Here is a 16,188-nt window from a genome sequence, read left to right as displayed (position 1 = left end):
TTGATGAAGATGCTACCTAAACTGAGCTCAGTTGTACTGTTACGACAGCTGCAGCCTTAAAATGTATAAAAATAAAAAATGGATGATTAAGATGAGACTAACATGCCACTGATGAAAACTAGACTAAAATGTCTTCAGATTTTGTTAAGTAAAACTAACAAATTTCAAATGACCAATACAACTTTTCTAAACTCAAACTAGTTGCCAATATTAACACTGAAATATCAACGCCCACCAGCCTGGAGATTCCAGTGTCAATCAACACAGTGCACAATTACAATCAAATGTGCTATCTGGGGGGCATCTGACCCCTGGTCTATTTTTACAACAGCACAGGGGGTGACAGCACTGAATCTCCAGGGAAAAGAAGTATGTGTATACATTCTCTCACATCAAAGCCTTGGCCTCCAATTTCACGTCCAATTCTTTGTGGTATGTGTGCTAAGCTACCTAGCATACCTTGATAATTGACAACAGTGCGTACCCCCCCCCCCCACACACACACACTGCTTTGGTGTAAACATGGGGCCAAATATTGGTCAGATATAGATAGCCTTTGTTCGCTGTGCTTCCAGGACGTCATGGAAGGCTTTACTGTACACAGGCACAGGAAGGTAACCTCCAGAAATGACCTGTTTACAGTAAACAAAAGGAAATGAGGAACCCTGCTTTGTTATTTACAGAAATGTGCAAAGTGAAAGAACTAAAATGTGAGGTCATCTACATCTCGAGCCATCAATGACAAAATAGTGATAACACGAAGGACAAGAAGGAATATATAACACAATCTTGGATGCTTTGATGAAAAGATGCGCAAAAACACATGATCCTGCGATTGTATAATTAAAGACAAGATGTTTGGTGGTTCTCTATAAAACATTCACAAGGTTATATGTCAATTTATATATATATACTGTATGCAATATGTCTTTCATTAAAATGCCTCATCAGGGCTGAATTAACCCACTGGCAACGCCCACTAACAAACGTTGAGTAATTAACATGTTTGATCCAAACAAAACCCCAAAAGGCTCAAAAATAGAAAGTATACTTTATAGAGTGTTTTATGCTGGACTGTTTCATGGTAGGGAGCAGTGAGTCATCACAGGGTTACCAGGCACTCACAGAAGATTCCAGGAAGTAACTATGCCCGGCCAAGAAACCATAGTCTATTATATACCCTATTATATACTATTACTTTCAACTTTCCTTTTCCAATTCAGTTCATAATAATGAGTAAAGAAAATTACCATTAATGATTTCCCAAGCAGTAAACATGGGGCCTTTGGGGCCTCTGTGAGTCCAGTCCTTGGGGCAGTTTGCATTGTTTGTAATTCAGCGGAGCACGTACACTCTTGTTTAACCATCTTACCTAGCAGCTGCACTCCGCGGGTCAGACCGTAAACATCAACGAGGGCCCAGAGGGGCTCAGCTGTGCGGACTCCGCTGAAGAACAGCATGGGACTGGACTCATTTATGCGGTAGAAGACTCTGCCCTTCTTGTCCACCCAGAAGGCGATAACGTTGCCCTCGTTTGCAAACTCCTCAGGCAGCGCCTTGGCCCAGAAGCCACTCTGGGACACCAGGTCAGGGCAGGCATACTTTGGCAGGTTGTCTGGGTTTATCCTGGATGGATCTTTGAAAGTGAACCCCAGACGCAAAGCCCCACTCCAGCAGCACTGCTTTTTAGTGATCTGTGGAGGGGAGAGCCAAGGTGGGTTTACTGGAATTATTTTCAAAAGATTTGAGTTCTTTGAAAGTAGTGCTGATTGTCAGTTGACAAAGAGGCTGTTGGCTTCTACTTCCTTTTTGCCTCTGTGTTTTTACTCTGAGATAGTACAGTGGAATCGATATCATGGAACTAAACATTACAAAGACTTTTAAATGCTGGGGATACGACAAATAAACAACACGTAACTGCAAAATATCCATCAGACAATATTCATCATCAAAATTATTCATGCTGGTAGAAATAAAACTTTGCAACTGTTGCAACACTTTTTGGGAATAAATGATGATTTCAGTGTCACTCAGTGATGATGATCTTGTTGATCTCACTTGACAAAAGAAGAGATTCGTCGTTTTACAAGGCAGCGAAAGAGACTAACAGTTCCTGAAGTCGTGGAGGGGAAGATAAAGCTCCATCTGAGGAGGACCATACCAGGACCTGGCATCTGTCTGAGGTTGTTGTCGAGGATAAACTACTATAATGTACAGTGATTGGCTGAGACCTGCAATCGCAGTGCAAAATGTTGCCTTGTGTGAAGGTACTTTATAAAATACATGAACATGCAAATTATTCACGTGAAAAAAATGCCCTCAGTGTATAAAGACCTTCACTGTCAACTTAAGATAAAAACAGTCAAATCGTTTTTGACAGTTTAAAAGCTCTCTGACTCATCAGAACTCAAGTGCTCCCCTCTGACAGAATAAAATACCTTGAGGCGGACTTGCTCGTAAAGCGCTATGGGCCTGTTGCTGAAGGTGATGGCGTTGCAGAAACTGGCCTGCCTCTTGACAGTCTTCTGGGCAAGGTCCATGACAATCTGGGAACCCTTGGCGTTCGGATGGAAGAGAAGTGGGCTGATGGGAAGGGGCCCACTGACACTGCCACACTGGATAGGCAGGCACCTCTTGGGTTTGTGGTGGCATCGGTGTGACGTGGATGGGAACGGGCCACCGAGTGAGTCTGAGGCAAAGGAAGAAAAAACACAAAGATGAGTTAGTCTGTGAAACAAAGTGTCCTAATAAGAAGCAGGAGGTTCAGTTCAGTCAGAATTAGTGTTTTTCTTTCAAATCTTATGAAAAGCGTTGCATCACAGAAAATACTGTCAGATATTACTGTATAATCTAAGATTTCTGAGTTCCTGTATTTGGGTCTGCGTTAATAATTTGTGAGCAGTGGATTAATAAGCTAATCAGTGATAATCACATGGGGTCATGTAGGGTGAAAATCAAATCTCCAGGCAGGTCACGACTGCAACAGAAACCAAGCTCGTTTCAGACGAACAACACTTTGAAAGACAATGGCTGTGGTGAGTCTGTCCATGTCTACAGTGAACCTTTTCAAAGGGCCACGAGTCCACAGCCAAAGCCATGTGCTGGCTGGGAGAGAAGTTTCAACGCATTACATAACGCATAATAACATGATCCATTCTTTGGCTAAATTCTAATTGAGCTCAAGACACAATTGTTGTATAAAAAGAGCAGACCAAACAACCTAACAATCCAATCACAAGTTCCTAACAAGACTACATATCACACATTACACTGTGTCATGTGTTTCACCCTGAAAACCCAGGAGCTCTATGGCTGCTTGCCAAGACTGAAGACGTGTAGAGGAGGGCTTGACTGACTAGATAATTACACGCATGGGCAATAAAAGTGTCTGAGCGGCGTCTGGGTGAGAGTGGCCGAGGGGGGTACAGCCACAACACTCGAGCAGCTAATAGAAATAACACTTTCACAGATTTTCCAGAGCTGGTAAACACCACATTAAAATGACTAAATTAGCTTTCTGAAGCTAAATTGAGTTGAATATTTTGGCTTTGATAGAGAATCGCACAAATTCCACACACTGATACTCCTCCTGTATGTTATACATTATCATTCTCGGATGCCAAATGATTTCCAGTATTTGTGTTTGCACATTCCGTGGTGAAGTTTTTTTTTTGTGCCCGTGTTCTCTCTACTTGTCTGGTATTTATTTAATTTTTTAAACACCAGTTTGTGATCCACATGCACCCTCTCACCTGGTTGTACTTCGTATAGGCCCAGAATGCAATAATGCTAGTTACAGCAGGTACAGAGAGAGGTTGAGGGTTCCATTCCTGACCAAACCTACCACACGTCCCGCAGCTGTGATGCATTATGGACTATTTAAGCTACCGTCAGTGCAGAAATTAGGATGTCCTTTTTTCTTCTTTGATTGATTTCTCCTGTGTGATTTGCTGGCTAGAAAGAAATCTCATCACCTAAAACCTGAGAGAGTGGTCTATCAGCAGAATCTAATGTTTAAGTGTCAGTTATTTTATTTTCCTGTGAGATATGTAAGATGTATTTCTGCTTTTGAAAATGTTTGCAAGATACATTAATCTGAAAAATAGCATTTGCTGACTCACAGAAATGAATGGCCGTAATTTAAAATCTCAAAGTGAAATTGGAGTGAATAATATTTGGTTTATGGCGCTTTGGGCTCTGTATGATCACAGAGAAGTGTGTGATTTGAGCAAAGCTGAATCGTACACTGTGGCAGCAGCAGATGTCCTGTGGAGTCCTGATAAGACCGTGCTAGTCTTAGAAAACAGGGTGCTTTGTGTCCTCCCTTTCTTTGTCTCCCTCTTTTCCCTCTTCTCTGTGTTTATCTAGTAATGACCCTTCCAGTTTGTCACCCTGTAAGCGTGTCTACCGTTCAATCTGGCCCGACCTAAAAGCACCGACGAGGCCTTTTGTCTTAGGCAGAGCCGCAGGAGAGCAGTTGTTGAATGTGGCGCACATGGTCTGAGGCAGATTGAGCTGAATGCATTAGCAGGCTCTAAAGAGGCGCAGCTGCTGGAGAGGGAAACAGGCAATGTGTGAATCCATGTTCCTTAGCAACCCCTAGTATTTTAGGGTCTTGATCAGCACTATCCACCGCTATCAGATAGGATAGAACAGATGCCTTTTGTTTACTCAGACACAATAAAATGATATTTATAGTCTCAGATTGGTGCTTTTTGTGACTCCACCTGTGTGTGTTTTTCAAGTCCAATCAAACAATGGGGGACATCAGACTACAGAGCAAAACAAACATCTTACTTTGTTTTTATCTTGCTTTTTAAAAGGGAGGTGAGCATTATTAGAAAAGAAATCTACTTATTGATCCTATGATCCAGTCAATGTGCTGCGCTTATAACTGTAGTAATTATTTCTTTCAGGTTGAGCACAAAGCTAATTTTAGATTGCTCAGCTCAAACTGCTGCAGGAAATTGTTACCCAAGAGGTGGTCTTCAAACTAGACTTCCTGTGTCATATTTTATCTTCACCCAGCTATTTAGCAACATGCAAACAAAACCCTATGTGGTGATTAGCCGGAGGTCTAAAGTACTTATGAGAGTATGTGACAGCAAACTGTGAGTTTGCTTCTTTTCCTTTGTAGAAATTTAAACAACATTGTGTTTTTTTTCACGGGTAGGAAAACAATTTCCCCCCCCAAAAAATCCCATTTTGCAGTTTGAAGTTATTAGACAGACCAAAGCAGCCTCAAGCCTAATGTCTGGTCTCAGTCCTCTAATTACCTCAGCAACACAAATCCTGGAGTATGCTCATGTCCTCGGAGCACGAGATGTGACTGCTTGATGGAAATGGCTTGAAACTGGCTACTGTTAGCGTCCATCTGACAGCTGACTCGTATAAAGCCCTGTTTGCGCAAACAACTTTATGCTTGTGTTATCTTGGGGCAAAAGCAGTTTAACTGCCTCGCAGGAGCCATTTTGCCAAATGTCAAGGATGTCTTATTATGAACAAACAGTGTGAAAAGCTTGTATTCCTCTGTCCCAGAGCATAGATGTCTTTATCCAACTAACACACACACACACACACACAATCCCTCATCAAAATACACAGGCCTGTGTGTGTGGCTAACAACCGTCATACCCCACTGAACATCTCTGTGGAGCAGTAAGCTAATCTCTCACCATTTCATTTGGCTGACGACGGTGAGTGAGAGGTGAGCTGTGTGTGTGTGTGTTCTTGTGTGTGCACATGTTTCTGTGCAGTGTGTGTGCACGCTCTCTCTGTTGAATTGTGTTACTCCCCTACCATCAGCTAAGTGGTTTACTGGGCAAACAGGATTTTACAGGCGGGAGAAAAAGTATTCAAATATTTGCACAGTATTTGGTAGGCAAATGACTTCCTGGTTCCGTGAAACAACTGTAAAAGCTTGAAATATGCCATATGGAACTGTTACAGAGTGGATGATATACATGATGAGTTATGCAGACAAAGCATATCGACATGTTTCTGTTTCCTTGCCGATTCAAACTTTATTGGTCTAAGCAGCAAACCCCTCCCACATGTCTCCTAGGTACGCTGAAACAAACCTTAACTGGTATTTGCAGGTATTGTTGACCCAGATCTCCACCATGTCTAACCTTTGTTTAATTTTAGCACCGTGGAAACATGATGAGTCTGTAGCATACAGCCACAACAGCCTGTCAGTGTTTATGATGCACAGGTAGCCCACGCATCAACCCACTCCCTGTACTTGTTGCTATGTAAAGCCTGGTTTATCACGCAGCCTGAGCTGAGACCTGAGCAAAAGTACAAGCACATGGACAAACACAGCTTGTGGACTTGTGACAGCCTCGCATATTAAATGTTAAAAAGCAAGCATGCAGGGTGTGACATAAAAATAACAAATTCTTCCATGTTTGCAATTCAAGTGGAACCTATCACAGTGTGCAGACAAAGCCATTAGTGTGATTTATAGTTAATGTGCTGCTGTACTGTAGATCCATCAACTAAACAATCTCTTGAGAAAACATATTTTGTATTATTTTCATGTCAGGTGGACTGTTATGCTTCAACACTAATTTGTTCTCTAGGTAAATGCAATTATTTCCAAGTCTGGAAAGATTTTAAAAAAGCTGGTCTTTTTTTTTTTTTATATAAAGGTTACCATTGCAAAATGTTACCCTTACTCTGCTTAACTTCTCTATTTGATTTCGCTCACAGCAACTCCACTGACAGTGTCATTTACAACACTGCCAACAAGCCTGGAGGGCAGTGGCAAACAATATCTTAATGATGTTTATATAGCAGCATGTGGATGATGTATTCAATCCCACTGACTCATGACAAAAAAGCACATCAGTCTGATGAAACACCAACTGAGAAATGAATCACGCAATAATAACGGTGATTAATTACACACACGATCATTCAGGCTTAGATGCTTAAAGCCACAGCTCAGCCGTGATGCCATGTGCTACATGCACTAACAGAGTCTCACAGCTTATGCATGTGTAGTTCACAGGGTATTACATTTCCTCATCTCCAAATTTCCTTGCATGTGCATTTATACATGTGTGGCAGATGCTACAAAGATACGCCAGCGTGTGTGAAACCCAATCGTCAGTGTATGGCTCAGTGACAGGGAGACTACTACTGTTGTGGCAGTAACAGTAACTGTAGCTCTGCATGGCTGCTGTTCTACCTGGGGACATGTACCAGGAACTCATTACAGACTCATCACTCACTATGATTGGTGGTAACCAAAGGGCCTGACGTGCTGCTGGGCAACATCATGAGTAATCTATTGGTCCAGTGTTGATGCACTGATAGATGACTCGTACCCATGGTAATATTGCATGGTGGGGCTTTCCACTGTGACACCCGTCAGAGCAGGTCAGGTGAATCTGAAATTTAAAACTTTCTCTGGATTAAATAGGATACGCTTGGATTCGCTGGCTGTTTCTTGCCATATGGTTCATTGTAATAGCTTCATAAACTGAATTGCCCTTTTTTCACTATATTCAAGCAGCCTATGCATGTGTTTATGTTTGTGTTGCTCTAACAAATCAGTAGTGAGTAATGTTTCTCTCCAGCTGATGTCGTCAACCACACAGAGACTGCAGCAGGGGTTATTGTGACTATTAACATATACACAAAAACATGGAAGCAAGATGGTGATTAAATAGTTATTTCTGACAATAAATCTACTTCCTGCTCTCTGTCGCAATCTCCATCAACATCTCTGTGCCTTTTTTAAGGATGTAGATGGAGAACTACCGAAAATAACATATTAACGTTGTAAGAGTTGCTTGTTGGTCGCTAATAAAGTAAAATCTTTGAGGGCACTGAAATTACATGTGCCCGCCAACAATGGCTTAAATTGTACATTCAACATAGTGTGTATGTACATGCACCATTAATATAACTATTTTGTGCCTTCTTAATAAAATACCAGTTTTAATTACCAATAAATACCAGTGTATCCAATGGGTGCCTTCAACAATCAATATTAAGTTACCATTAGGAAATGAATCAGTTCCTGCAGAAATTTCTAATTAAAAGCTTACAAATCTGAGGACAGATGGAAGACTTTTAATGTGAAATTTGGGCTGACAGTGTTCCGTTGTGCTCGCAGCAGATTATCACGGATTGAGGAAAACAGCAGGTAGACTTTCTGTGAAATATATGTGTTAGAGAAAATATATATAATAACAGCTTAATTTTAAACTGATCAAGGTCTGGTTCTCTCTGCCATTCAGCTAAGTGAAGATGCTGTTTGTATATCTATGACGTCTTTAGTCTTAATTGACCTTTTTGAATTTTTCAACACTTCAGACATTAAGGAAGATTCAGAGGTCTGGCACAATGCTACAATTAAAACTGTTGGATTTAATGTAGGGCTGTAACTAATTTCTCTTTTCATTATCAAGCAATCTGTTCAATATTTTTCCAATTACTTGATTGTTTAGTCCAGAGGAGAGAAAATATGCGTCATTTCTTTCCTGAGCTCATTGTAATGTCTTGACAACCATCAGCAGAAAAAACAAAATGTGGTCTTTCAAAAATAAAAATGAAAATAACTACACGTAGTCAAATTTGCTGATTTGGCCGATGTTTTTTTTCCGGCAGCACCAAAAACGAAACTGATGGGGTTTGCATTGCATTTGGGTTGCTTTCTGTCATCTTGGTTCGCACAGGGGAACAAAGCGACCATAGAGGATTATGGGACAAGAAATGGTGATGAACAACGACGATATCGTGAACTTTTCGTCACTTTGGGGGCATTACAAAAAATCTCAGCTAATCAAAAGTGACAAGCGGCGGAGCTAGCACCACTAGCCCCTTATCCAACCCCCACAAAAATCTTTGATTGCTTTTCGAATCCAATTGACACCACTGCTAACACTCTATCCTCTGGCCTCTACAGTGACTGAACACAAGTTTGTGCATATTAGAAACAAACTAGTCTATTCAATCGAAAACAAACAACTCTTTTTTCCCCCAGGCTTACTCTACTGTAGAGACACTCTGCTATCAATAATTCACACTGTGATGGCCTGGCAGTGAAAGGTGAGACAGCGGAGATGATCAGGTCTGGTTGACGTCATCAACTATGGCCCACTAGTCCCCCTGTTGTTACCGCATTCTCTAAAGCAGCAGGATTACACAACACTAATCAATAAGGGATAATATTGCAAGGCTTCATACAATGCAGCACAATGTAATCCTGTGACACTTCTCTGGCAGTGGAGGAGGGCAGGCTGCTGGAGAGGTATAGAGATATGCAGTGTATATTGACTGAAAGCAGCCAAGATGCTATTCATTACTGGCTGGAAGTTATTGTGTGGGCGCTGTCTGGAGAGGGACCTGTCATGAGGATGAGGATGGAAGGCCTTCTGCAGGCACACACACACACACACACACACACACTAAGACACAGACACACACACACACACACACACACACACACACACACACACACACACACACACACACACACACACACACACACACACACACACACACACACACACACACACTTGTACAACTGCCACTAACCTTAACCAGGACTTCAGACATTAACTTTTCTCTATTTAGGACTGGAAGTTTAGCCAGTGTTTATTCTGGAAAAGGTCCGTATGAGGTAACAACAAACAAGTGCACGCACGCACACACACTTTGCATGTTTGCTGGACAATTAGGGTCGTAAGGGTTGTTTATGTGCACATGTGACAGGATCTGAATCCTTTGTGCTGAAAGGGGATCCCACAACATGCTATCTTAAATCAGAGGAAGTAAGACATGGACAACACTGACACATGCTCCTAACAACGCCACCTGACCCTGACACATACGTTTCTGTCACGCCAGGGAACTGTTGAGGTCTCTCTCTCTAGCTGCTGGTCTCATACAACACAAAGAGAAAGAAAAAAAAGAGATTAAATAGGAAATATTTTAGGTTGTGGTTGGTGGCTCGCATGCTGTATTATTTTATCTATTCCCCTTATTTGGCATTCAATAACCTGAGGCATATCCCATGACATTACTGAGATCAGATCTGTTCTGAGAAGTTAAGAAACTTCACTTTGTTAAAATGGTATCTTTCCAGCTTTTTCAAAACTTTGCATTTAGATACTGAATCAAATTCTGTTCGAATGGAGCCAGACGCTCCGTCGAATAAGCCTGTACAGCCGCAGACGTTGGCCTACTTTCAGTCAATCGGGAGCTCAGAAGTACAGCTCCCACACACTCGGCAGACTCAATTATGCAACCAACTCAGCAAACACTGCTGGGATGTGCTCTGCTGCATCCCACCTGAGAACAGCAGCCAGCAGAGGTGCAACTTTAAAAAAGCAGAATCTGTTCCTCTGTAACTTACACCTTTCCTAATGGTGAGTGATCATGACAATATTCTGTGAAACAGCTTTTAATCAAGGAATATGTAGTTCTTTGAGAATTGCACTTCCCCTAAAGCACAGATATGAAGTGGAAGGTAGGAATCTGCGATATGATACTAAACATATGGTGCAATAGTAGAAAAACATGAAATTATTTACTGTTTATTTCGCTGTGTCTTAAATCACTCTGATTTGGAACAATAGAGATGCAATTCATGTGAACACAAACAAATATTGATGAGTGAAGTTGAATGTAACATAGAATTCTGAAAAGAAGGACTCCAACCATAGGGCATAGTCAAAGGGTTAAAATTGTATTCTTAATATCTTAAATTTATAGTGGATAAAAAAAAAGGCATTAGCAAAAGCACTCAAATTATTTCTGACAATGGCCGGGGGTCACCATAGCAACACTTTGTACTTTTGTAAAATAGGTTTCAGCTGAACGCTCTCCTCTTCCCATTGGGACTGACAACTGACTCTCTTCACTTGTAAACAGAACTTTTCTGAATGTACATTCTCAGTGGGTATCACACATTTTTACTGAATATTTGTATCTTCTTGGTTTATTAAGTGGGTCAAAACGCTACTGTTTATGAATAACTGGGCATATGAATAACTGCTCGCTGCTTTGAATGTTTCAAATCCAGTCATACCACTCAGCAGAGGGAAGTCAGCCAAGTTCTGTTGCTTTCATAAGCAAATCCCTGAGGAGTTTGTTAGTTAGACAGGGAGCCATCAGGTAATACTGTGTACTGAATGCACACATTACAAAAAGTTATTTCATGAGGTGTTTGACCCTGATCCCCAAGGAAAGGTGCCATAGTCTTATAGTCTTCCTGCTGTCTTAAACAGGGACAGGCTCACTAATTGGATTAATCTTGGGGCTTTAATTAGACTGATCAGGTGGTCAAACCAGGAGAGGCTGTGAGAGCTGGGACTTAACTTTACTCATCAGTTCACTTTTATGAAAGCACTTTAACGTGATAATGATCATTCTAATCAGTTATAAGGGAGTTCAAAATCATTGCTCGTCTGTTCAGCTCCTGTGTTGCTGTGGAGAGGGGGCAGGGAGGGGTACACATATATCATGATGGGTATTGGCGCTTGTCAACACAAGGAGCATCAAACAAAAGACCCTCAAGGCCAGAAGCTGCAGCCAACACCCCTCATGGACGTACACAATATAGCAACACTCAACGTTCACATGGAAACCGATATTCAGACCCTATTCAAAATCACACACTATTTCGATTATGCTGTTTACCTTAGCTGCTAATAGGATATTCCATTCATATTATCATTAACATGTTACAGAGTACAGCCTCATGAGTCACGCCATTTCATCCGATGTTATTCGGTCGGTTTTAAAACTTCAACCTGGAATAGTTTGATTTGCGATACTACCATATACCATTTTGGGTGTTTTCTTTTTAATTTCATCAAAAGCAACAACTCCTATGTATTTTTCCATCTTGTTTACACCCAGGGCATTCGTCTTCAAGCAGTTGGTAACTAATGTATGTCTTATTCGGGTTCATGTATTTAGAAAATCCTGTATCTTCTTCAGACTATTGTCTTAATGGGGTTAATATCAGAACGCTGTTCTCCATGCAGATGCAGTCAGTGTTTACTTCCACTGTTTATCAAGTGACAGTAAGCCCACACTAAGCTCATTAAGAGCTCTTCAATAGACAAACCTATACAGTGTCGTATCCACACAAAGGCCTGAGCACAAGTTGTTAAAAAGGTCAACACTAGCCTCCTGCAAGACGATAATCAATCTACCAAAATACTCAGCTAGCTGTTTTTGTCTGGTAGCCACAGATAATCATGTGAGCTGGATGCTCCGCCCTCACTGTCAGCATACAGGAGAAGGCAGTGGAGGAACCAATGGAGATCAATGTATTGATTTTGCTGCAGCACACTCTGTGTCTGTTTATTAATGAGGGGGGGAGAAGAGGGAAACCCCACATGTTCCCATCAGCCTTCACTGAATCTGCCCCTGGGTCCGTCCACACACACACACACACACACACACACACACACACACACACACACACACACACACACACACACACACACACACAATGTAAACAGTTAGGTGTACACAACAGTGTAATGTGGGTCTTCCTTAGAGGAGCTGGTGACATCCTGTCATCATCTAAAGTCAAGTGAGGCTGCTGCATCTCCAGACCTGTATTCTAATTAACGGAGTGACGTCACTGTGTGCGGAGAGCAGGCTATAGTAACAATATGGAGCCTGGAACACAGTCAATGAATTAAAGCCTCAACGATGCAAAGAGCGCACATCAACACATGCAGCGTAAAAACACATGCATTTTTACCGTAAAAGGCATTTCGTGTAATCTGGCCACCCATAGCTTTATTCCTTCAGTCCTGCTTCGGTCCTGCTGGGATCACTCAGACGCTCCGGACATGACTGCACATCCGAACGGCAGCAGCCCCGCGTCTCTCCTCTCCTCCTCCGTCTAGATGCTGCACACACTGGGAGCAGGGACCCACACCCCCGCGCTGCTACACATCCGCGAAGGCGACACCCTCCTCCTCTTCTCCACCGCCACCATTCACCAGGCGCTCCCTCCCTCCCTCCCTCCCTCCCCCAGTCCCACTCTCTCACTCACATTTACATAAGAGGTGGAGACTGAGGTGGCTGAGCGCTTTTTAACGCTGTCACTGCCACAGCTGGTGGAGGCTGGGATGTGACAGGCCCGGATCTACACTGCTCACATTGGGGGGGCCATTAGAAATTGGGGGTGGGCACCTTTTCACAAAGTGGACCTGGTGTCGAAAACTTATTTCCCCCCAGGACCTGAGTGTGATCGATCCGTCCTTTTTATGATTTGATATCGGGTCATTCAAATGAAGATACATTTTAATTAGAGAATATGTCCAACCAGCAAATCAGAAATTCACCCCTGCCCACTTCTAGATACGGGCCCAGAGGTGAGCGAGAAAAAATAAACTGCATTTGAGCTTCTGTACGACAAAGAGGATTCAACCCAATCATTTGATCCTTTTAGTAGGTTTGAGCCAATATTTTAATGAGTGAATTCGATTATGCTGCATATCTTTCCACATATACAAAAACAAAAGCGATAGGCCCACAATGTAAGTCTAAGTATGGACCCGGAGCCTCAGAGAGCAAGTGGTCACATTCTTTGCTCTCAGCACTCACTCCTCCACCTTTCATACTTCCTTATGTGCCTCGAGCTGCTGGCAGACAGACTGGGGTGAACCCTCAAGAGTAAGGCCTCTGACTTGAGCTGTCATCACGTATCCGTGGTGACCTCATGGCCCTCAATCTCAGACGCCACTGTGTTAACTCTGGGCCTGAAGCTGCAGGCTCTCAGATAATGTCGCTGTGAAGGACACGCTGGGGTAAACCACATATATGAAATAATGTTATGATAATGTTAATCTTAACAAAAACCAGGAGTGTGGAAGAGGTAGAGCTTTTACTGGAGTAGTTTGTCGTTCAGGGAAATACTTTGCTTCCTGCGTTTGTGTGTTTAAAACAACACTAGGTAGTTTTAATGCCTTAAAATATCAGCTTCAAAATAATTGTAAACTTATAATAGGGAGAATTGCATGTCTGTTATTGTCCCAGCGACCCCCTGGAGGCCTGGAACTGCACTACGCAACTCTGGTTTACCATGGAATATTACGACCTGCTTTACGACATACATCATACACTAACTAGCTAGCTACAAGAGATAACTAGCTCACCATTCTCAGACATCATGGCAGAAACCACGAAGAGGACATTGTCAGAGGAAACAAAGAAAGGGAAGAGTAAGAAACTTTTCACTCATCGCTGAGAGCTAAAAGAGGCCAAAGGATGCAGGATAGATGCGGCCCTGGTGTTGTTATTGGACAAGTCAGTCATAACTTTTGCTTGTTTGGTATATCTTGTGCTGTTCTGCTTGCTTGATTGGCCTGTGTACGAGAAGTTGTTGACTTGCTAGTTTATCACAAGAAGCCAGAAGACCCAGGTTTAGCAAGTTAGCCCAACAACTCAATGTGGTTTTATGCACATCATGCTCGGACATTGATAAGTGCGTCCACTGCTTGCTTGCTGTGTTAGCTTGTTAGCCTTTATGCTACTGTTCTACTCCAAGTTGAGTGCAGTACATGAGCAAACATTTCTATCATGGTTCTTTGACTTCTGAGGTTGCTGGTTGACAGGTTCCTTCTAAGTCAGCTTGTCAACAAATGCAAAAGGCTCAGACGGCTTTGTTTTGAGTTTTTTTCACAACGTGAGGGATACTGCTGATGTTACAAGTTCTCTATATCTCTATTGATTTACAACTAGATTTTTTTTAACAACTTGATGCTATACAACTCAGCTGCTGAATGTCATTCACATTCCCACCTATGGGTAATTGAGATCCTCTAATTGACCTAAGCTGCATGTCTTTAGACTGTTGGAAGTTGGAATACCCAGAGAATAGGTTTGGTTTTAAATATGAAAAGATGTATATAGAAAGAATAACTAGTTTCCTCAGAAAAGAAGGCAGTTTAGGTCATTTAGGGATATGATGAAATTACACACATAATATCCTTTGTTGAACAGGACAGAGCAGGCTCTATAATATTGTGCATATTTGTTTATGTTTAAAGCATTACACACTAAATCCTGCAGGTAATAATATTTACATGTCCCCGTTTCCCCATCAGTTTTAATGATACTGACCATGCAACCATAACAAATACTCAGTACTTGGGCCCATCTGGGATGTTGATCAAAATTAAATTAGGACCACAAGGTTTAGCTTGCTAAATCAGACACTGTAGACTTATACACACATGGTGCACACATTTGAGGCGAGGACAGTTGGTGGAAAGTGCTTATAGCAAATTGAGAGGCTATAACGACATTTGGTTTCATGTATCACCTCTGCAGAGAATTGAAAAAACCTGGATTCAGAATTCTGGTTGATTTAAGCCACTACAATACTACTTTTAATACATATCAAACAACTGAAGTTAGCTTCCTTTATAGCATTCATCAGTTCTGTACATCAATACAGTTCACCACAAAAATATCATATCAAAAAGAAAATGACTCTATTCCATTTTGGTAAATGATTAGTAATAGCAGAGAATTACCTCAAGTCAAGAGATACATTTTTTCTAGATATTTGTTAGATCCTGAAAAAAACATAAATCTAAGAAACAAACAATCAGTTGATTCTTAAGTCTCTTTGGGAATGATGACATCACATTTAGGTATTACAGTTTTTGTCACGCTGTAAGAAGACCTGTGACTGGACGCAGGCCAGACGAGTTACAGGAAGACACATCAGGCCGGGTATTAATGTGGCCATATCAAGTAACCTTGGAGATACACGCTAGAGGAAGGGCCTGAAGTGAAGTGCACTTCCTCTCCTGGCTTGGTGTGGGTGCTATACATGCATACATGTCTAGAACATCCTTCCTTTGTACAGTACCTGTTTCTTCCTGTTTTAATAACGCAGCCACGACTCTGTCGGCCTTAACCTTAAACAAGATTGCCTCCTTTAGTCTGCAGTCTCCTCTGCAACATGGCCGAGCCTCATCACTGGGCCTGTACTTAAAATAGCATTATGTAACATAACTTAGTCAGGTTGGCTGTAGTTCAGCTGGTATCAGAGGGGAATATGCATACGACTTTTCTGTTGATGCACTGCCTTTCTGACAGGTTACATGTTTTATGTTAATTCCATCCATATTTCTTTGGCTTGAGGGGGCATCTCTGGCCAATACCTCAAGCATTGTCAACAGATGTTTCTTC

The 16,188-nt window shown here is 41.8% G+C and overlaps 1 protein-coding gene across 2 annotated transcripts in view; it reads right to left on the bottom strand.

The window, feature by feature from the left end:
* The window catches only part of neurl1aa (neuralized E3 ubiquitin protein ligase 1Aa), a 71,800-nt gene that overhangs the window by 29,176 nt on the left and 26,436 nt on the right, over positions 1 to 16,188 (bottom strand). Inside the window, exons 1-3 of one of the 2 annotated variants that reach the window (XM_035182049.2) lie at positions 12,740 to 12,988; positions 2,439 to 2,689; positions 1,373 to 1,694 (exon numbers count right to left, since the gene is read on the bottom strand). In XM_035182049.2, the coding sequence (XP_035037940.1) occupies positions 1,373 to 1,694; positions 2,439 to 2,689; positions 12,740 to 12,773 (607 nt within the window). In that variant the 5' untranslated portion in view covers positions 12,774 to 12,988. Of the gene's footprint in view, positions 1 to 1,372; positions 1,695 to 2,438; positions 2,690 to 12,739; positions 12,989 to 16,188 lie in introns of those variants that run through there. The other variant, XM_035182041.2, reaches the window with a different exon arrangement.

This window comes from Hippoglossus stenolepis, chromosome 2 (assembly GCF_022539355.2).
Source record: "Hippoglossus stenolepis isolate QCI-W04-F060 chromosome 2, HSTE1.2, whole genome shotgun sequence".
In the NCBI taxonomy this organism is placed as follows: domain Eukaryota; kingdom Metazoa; phylum Chordata; class Actinopteri; order Pleuronectiformes; family Pleuronectidae; genus Hippoglossus; species Hippoglossus stenolepis.
This window is presented reverse-complemented; position numbering and strand designations above follow the sequence as displayed.